Source organism: Oratosquilla oratoria, chromosome 36 (genome assembly GCF_046742065.1).
Source record: "Oratosquilla oratoria isolate Oo_2021 chromosome 36, ASM4674206v1, whole genome shotgun sequence".
In the NCBI taxonomy this organism is placed as follows: domain Eukaryota; kingdom Metazoa; phylum Arthropoda; class Malacostraca; order Stomatopoda; family Squillidae; genus Oratosquilla; species Oratosquilla oratoria.
The window spans coordinates 40705043-40712542 of record NC_134812.1 but is presented as its reverse complement, the minus strand read 5'-3'; the positions used below and the strand labels follow the sequence as shown (position 1 = coordinate 40712542).

At 42.7% G+C, this 7500-nt stretch overlaps 1 protein-coding gene across 1 annotated transcript in view; it reads left to right on the top strand.

The window, feature by feature from the left end:
• LOC143019120 (uncharacterized) overlaps positions 1-2388 on the top strand; it is a 24786-nt gene extending 22398 nt beyond the window's left edge. Inside the window, exons 3-4 of the mRNA XM_076174815.1 lie at positions 1247-1432; positions 1806-2388. Coding sequence (XP_076030930.1) covers positions 1247-1432; positions 1806-2256 — 637 coding nt within the window. The 3' untranslated portion in view covers positions 2257-2388. The remainder of the gene's footprint in view (positions 1-1246; positions 1433-1805) is intronic.
• Positions 2389-7500: the final 5112 nt, after the last annotated feature.

Below are 7500 nucleotides of genomic sequence, written 5' to 3'. Positions count from 1 at the left end.
CTCTCTCTCTCTCTTTCTCTCTCTCACATACACACCACAGAGTTCCTGTCAAATGCATTATCTAAAAGAACAAAGTATAAAAAGCCATAGTCAAAACAATTATAACCCAGATATATATGTAGTCGTGTGTTCTGATGCCAAGGTTGCCAGCATGCGATATCTATCAACCAATCAAATCAGCCATCCTGAGTCCACTGCTGAACAAAGGCCTCCTTCATAGCATTCCATGATTCACACGATCGCGCCATCCTCTGCCACGTCACTCCTGTAAACTTCTCGATCTCGTCTCTCCACCTTCTGTCTGGTCTCCCTATTCCACGCTTCCTATCTCGCGGCGTCCACTCAGTAACACATTTGCTCCATCGCTCATCAGTCGTTCACACTAACTTACCTGCCCAATTCCACTTCCTCTCTTTTACTGCCTCCACAACATCTTTCACTCTAGTCTGCTCTCTCACCCAACTTGCTCTCTTTCGGTCTCTCAGTGTTATTCCCATCATTGATCTCTCCATTCTCCTCTGTGCAGTCCTTAGCTTTGTTTCCATTGCCTTCGTTAATTTCCAAGTCTTACGCCCATAGATTATTGCTGGCAGAATGCACTGATTATAAACCTTACGTTTCAAACATAAAGATAGAGAGCCTCTCAGGATTTTTTTATACTTACCAAACACTTTCCAACCAATTGTAATGATACTTATTCATAATAAAAATCACCGTGTCAATTTAAAATTTCGGGGCTTTGTTGCCAATACTTGAAACTATTATCAGGACGTTTTAATTTTTTTATATAATTTTTCATTTTTTACCACTATAAACCGGACCAAAGACAAGATTTTTTCTTTCTCTCCCTCTCCTCTTCATCTTGCTATCACCACCCCAACCATCATCACCACCACTACCACCGTCACGACCACCAACAATGCGACTACCATCACCACCATCATCATAACCATCACCACCACCATCACCACCACCATCACCACCACAATGACTACTACTACCACCACCACAACCACCACCACCACAATCACCACAACCACCACCACAATCACCACCACCACAACCACCACCACAACCACCACCACAACCACCACGACCACTGCCATCATGACCACCACAACCACCACGACCACTACGATCGTGACCACCACAACCATCACCACGATCATCACCACGACCACTACTAACACAACGACCACAACCACCACCACCACCGCCACCACGACTTTCCCTCGCCCCATTGTAGGAAGGACTACCTCCTGACGGAGAGCAGCGCCTCCCGGGCGGTCCTGGACCCGGCGGACCCCTACCGCTACGAGTACCACGCCGCCCAGCTGGACAAGTTCCTGCAGGAGTACAAGAACCTCCAGGAGCAGCTCTACAGGATGAAGGAGTCCTGCGAACACATGAAGAAGGCCGGCCCATCTCCCAGGTAAGGAAAGAGAGGAAGAGGGGAAGAGAAGGGGAAGAGGAGGGGAGGAGGGAAAGAGGAGGAGGAGGTGGAGGGAAGAGGAGGAGGAGGAGAAGGGGAAGAGGAGGAATAGGAGGAAGAAAAGGTGGCATTGGTGGGGGGAAGTCGGAGAGATAGGCCAGTGTAAGTGGAAAAGAGTGAAATGGAGAGGAGGAGGAGGAAGAGGAAGAGGAGGATAGACTCGGGACAAAGTGACCTTTCAACCTGTCGAGATTATAGCGTATCCCGGGCCTTCCCAACAGCTGAATAAAATCGCCGGGCGCTAGCCAAAACAAAATATGTGAAGAGCTTCATTAGGCTGAAGGGGTTAATCATGTTCTCATTCTTCTCGTAGGACGGATGGCGATGGTGCTGCGGTCGCGGCGACGACGTCGACGACGACGACTTCCGGAGTCCCGTCTTCGGAAGCTCCCCGAACTCCCTTCGACCACAAGGACCTTCCCGCCGGAGGCGCCGCCGCCATCGACTCCTCCAAGGGGATGACCCTCCGAGGAAGCGAAGGCGGGAAGGGCGACGGAAGCGGAGGAGGCGGCGGCGTTCGAGCGGGAGTTAGTGGAACAGTAGGAGGGTCCTTGAGACCCTCTGGAAGTGGAGAACCTCTCAAATCCATCCTGAAGAACCGGAACGAGGGAAGCGGAGGCGGCAGCGGGGGCGTCGGGGTCTACCACCTCGGGAACTTCAGCGACGACCGGACCCCTCTGGAGTCGGCCGAAGAGGTCGCTGCCGGGTTCTCCCGTGAAGAAAACGGAATCAAACATCAGGACTTTGAGTTCTACAACTCTTAGGGCGGTCACACACGCTCAGTTTTTCCCCCCGTACAGTGCAACAGTGCAAGCCCCCACCACATCCCCCCAAAATTACGTATTTCGAAAATGAGTTTACGGATGGATATTGAACAGTATAATATTCGATGCAGGCTAAAGTCTTGGTCTGTGATATATATATATATATATATATATATATATATATATATATATATATATATATATATATATATATATATATATATATATATATATATTCCACGGTGTTCCCGTGTCCATTTTCTTTATGACAACACAAGCTAAAACTAAAATTAATTGCGAGGGGCTTAACGCCTATACTTAACTCGAAAGCAAAACTAAGTTAAAACCACAGTTCAAATTTAGCTGTGTAAATCCCGCCTATGAAGTCAAACCATTTTATATAAAAAAAAAATGAGCGTGTGTGTGTTTGTGTATGGCGGGCCTGAGCCTCTGTTCTCGTTAGATAAGCGACGTCACTCGTCCTCCAAGTGACGTCACTCGGCTCTAAGATGCTTTTCTCTTCTTCGTGTCGCGGAAGCCTTGTGACCTTGCCGACACTGTGGCCTCGGAAGAAGGGAGGAGGAGAAGGAGGAAGTGAGGCGCATCTGCGTTGAAACGACCACGAGTTAGAGCCATTGCATGAATACTGAAATTTCAGCACCCGAGCAGATGAAGTTCAGACACGACTGAAGTGGTTAAAAGCTTATGGAAGTGATGGAACCTCGAGTTGTGATGATGATGAGGAGGAAATAGAGGATGTCCTGCTAGTGGTAGCGGTGCATAAGAGTCGAGTTCAAAGAGACAAAAGGAGATGTACGCGCCGTGGAATAAAACTTAACATGATAATACAAAAAGCGAGTTTGAACATTACTTGAAATTCGTTCCTCGTGTCTGATTTGAGTTTAGCAACAAACTACTTGCATGCAGATGTTTGTGTAAGGTGATTCATATAATACTGGCAAAAGAGGAAAGGTTTAAGAAATAGAAAGCTAGTCGACACTTAAACATATACAAAAATGCATTTATTTCTACGTATGTATTTTTATTAGGCACAATCTGAGCCATTCAAAAGCCAAATAATCATATACCACGTGACCTACACGCACAAAAATCCTCCCCTCTCTCTTATACATATACAAACCCTCGTACAAACGCATACTCTCTCGCTCTCTCTCTCTCTTTCTCTCAATCTCTCTCAATCTCTCTCTCTCTCTCTCTCACACACACACACACACACACACACACACACACACACACACACACACACACACACACACACACACACACACACACACACACACACACACACACACACACACACACACACACACACACACACACACACACACACACGCACACACACACACGCACGCACGCACGCACACACACACACACGCAAGCACTGTGACTCATTACAATCAGACCTGGACAAAATCTGGAAATGGACTCAAAAGTGGGAAGTGAACTTCAATATCAAGAAGTGTAGCATAATGGAGTTTGGAAAAAGCAAAAACAGAATTTCAAAAAATTACAAAATTGGTGAAAAAGAAATAAAAAAAGTGCACTCGGAAAGGGACCTTGGAGTGATAATCAGCAAAGACATGACACCGGATAGACATATAAACAAAATAGTCGGTGAAACCTACAACCTACTAAGGTCAATGAAAGTGGCATTTGAATACTTGGATGAAGAAATTATTTAAAAAATATTAGTCACATTGATTAGACCAAAACTGGAATATGCAGTGACACTATGGACACCCAGTACTAAAAAGAATATAAGGAAACTAGAAAGAATACAGAGAGCAACAACAAAGTTGGCACCAGCTCTTTCCAAATTAACATACGAACAAAGATTATCGAAATTAGAACTACCAACACTAGAGCAAAGAAGAGAAAGAGGTGATCTGCTGACTATATTTAGAATCATGAAAGGAATGGAAATCCTTGACAGAAAAGATTTACTAAAAAATGACAATGGAAAAACAAGAGGTCATGAAAAGAAACTCAAAAAGGACAACTACAGAAGAGATCGGAAAAAGAATAGCTTCCCACACAGAGTGCTGGATATATGGAATAACTTAGATAAAGAAACAGTGTGTGCAAATACTATTCAAGATTTTAAGAAAAAACTTGATGCTGAAAGATACAAAGACGGGTCACCACGAGCATAGCTCCCTTCCCGTATAATACAACTAGCTAATACACAAATACACCCTGCATCTCTCATACATACACACACACACACACACACACATATATATATATATATATATATATATATATATATATAATATACATATCCTTTCTCTCACTTTTCACTCTCTCACTACCTTTATTGCTCTTACTCTCTATATCTATTTCTCTCCCTCTCTATCTCTATCTCTCTCTCTATCTCCCTCTCTATCTATCTCTACCTCTATATCTGTATCTCTATGTCTCTGTCTCTCTATATATATATATATCTTTCTATTTCTCTCTCTCTCTCTCTCTCTCTATATATATATATATATATATATATATATATATATATATATATATATATATATACCTTCCTCTGTCTATCTCTCTGTCTCCTTTTCTCCATCTATCTCTCTCTGATACTCTCTCTCTCTCTCTCTCTCTCTCTCTCTCTCTCTCTCTCTTTCTGTATATAAATATATATATATATATATATATATATATATATATATATATTTCTCTATCTCTCCCTCTGATACACTTTCTTTCACACATTATGTAAAGATGGTTCTCTTTTTAATATTGGGGAAGAGGGCAAATTTAGAAAAGGGGAAGACTACCATTGTAACAACCTTAATGTAATCACAACCTTTGTAAACCAAAGACTATCGAGATCAGATATTTCTTTGGTTGTGCAGTTTTGTGTTGGGCCAAACGTAAGAAAAAAAGAAAGAAATGTGTCCTGTACGTCTTTTTTCGTTCAGGATATCTGAACAGATTTCGTTTCTTTTCAGCGTGGAGGTGGAAACCTTGTCAGGACATGGGAATGATTTTGTAACATTACTTATTACCTCACAGTGTTATTAGTACTTGTGATTTCGTGACAACATTATCTATTCATCGATACTGTGACACCATTTGGGGGATGATCAGCCAGCCAGCCAGTCCTCTTGTGACAACATTTATAAAGTTATCTGCTAGTGGTACTATGGAAACACTTTTTTGAAATATATTTGGCCAGAGGTACCGCGTACGGTCCCGTTGCACTGTACTTGAATCAGTGCCCTGTGACGGGTTGCACCGCAGATACTCGCTAATGGGGTTTGGGGGGTGGGAGAAGGGTTGGGAGGTTTCAGGGCAGTATGCTAAAAACGATGTGAATAGCTTATATGTATTAGAAGTCGATGTAATTAATATTCCACATAAAAGATTAAGACGTTTGACAAAGTGTTTTTTTGCATTCAATCCCATCATTTGCAATCGGCAGAAGGAACTGAGACTTTTGACCAAGATGATGATTAACAAGAGAGTGGGGAGAGAGAGAGAGGGGAGAGAGAGAGACAGAGAGAGAGAGAGAGAGAGAGAGAGAGAGAGAGAGAGAGAGAGAGAGAGAGAGAGAGAGAGAGAGAGAGAGAGAACAAATATGAGCGACCTGCCGATTTTTTTTTTTTTTTTTGCCACTTGTTCCGAATTGGCCACCATCTCACCCACAGATCCAAGGTCACGACGCTTCCAGCCCCCTTAGGTCCAGGTTCCTTCCATGTACCTGACAGCCTTGTGGATGACTTTCTCCCTCTGGGGCAAGTTTGGATCAATTCGGCCGACCTGACGACTTCACTCAAAATCCAGAGGTCCCCTTAGGGTTTTTTGGAGTTCATTTTCGATATTTGCTCCTATTTGGCCACGGTCTCACTCATAACTCCAGGGCCTCAAGGACTCCTGCGGATTTCACTTGGACAACCCTCAGGCCAGGCATCAGGGACGGAAAGGCAAAAATCCTTCCAGAGATTCAAATTTAACTGGACCCCATTACACGCCCTTGGGGTTCAGGTTCTTTCATGTATCTTACAGTGCCCTGTGGACGACTGTCTCCCTCTGGGGCAAGTTTGGGCCAAATCGGCCGACCAGGTGATTTCGGTTAAAAACCCAATGGGAGTTCTGGTGTACAATTCCCCTCGTATAAGCAAAATATCCAAGAGACAGGTAAAGTGCTCCGTCTGTCCACTTGGACCGATTGGGCCGCATTCTCACCCACAGGTTGAGGGTTACACGCCATGACACATGATCCACATCCATGCAAGATGGCACTCGTCTTTTCCAAGACCTCCAATCTTGCTGACCTCGCATTTTTCAATCACAAAACACATGACTCACGGAATGCAACATGTCACATGACACCATCACCCGACAAGAAAATACTTAATGTTACCAGACAGTCCATTGACCCCTGTCATATACCTACCCCAACTACATGATCGTAACTTCAATATATACGCCATGTCTAGCCACATCCACTAATAATATAACTAAACCCCATATAACTAACACCAGTATGATGTATGTTTTATCACAAACACGTCTCCCGTGTGACTACACCAAACATGCTCAACTAGGCTAATCTTATTATATAAGGAGGCGTCTGTGTTCACCAGACAGAGAGAATGGATAGATTCTCTCCCCTATCTCACCAGGGGAGATCCTTCCCCTTTGTACATATCTTTAGTACCTGTAAATAAACTAAAGAAAATGTCGACCCCGTTTTAAGGAACCCATCTGAAGAGCCCGCTCTCACTACCATAGAACTCGCTGCCAATACGCCCCATTGCCTAACTACACCTTTTACAGGTTACATGTTCAGTGGTAAAAAATAAACAAATAGATAAATCAATTAATCAATCAATCAACCAATAGAAATGTAATAAATGAATAAAGATAAAGAGATAAATGAATAGATAAATGAGTAGATGAAAAGATAGATAACTAAATAGATTAATAAGTAAATAAACACAAAAAATAAATAATAATTAGATGAATAGATAGATAGATAAACAAATAAGTACATAAATAAACAAATAGATAACTAAATAGATAAATGACAGAAATTGGTCCAATCATATGAATTGTTTGAGATTACAAGTAAGGTCAGCTGAGGTCGTTTCATCCTAACACTTCCGTCATTGCAAATCTGTTTCTAAAATCTAAATGGCTATTTCTTGAAAACTCAACTTAGAATTACGATACTGCACTATGTTGAGCGTTGTAGTTAGTATCGTCCTCTAGAAA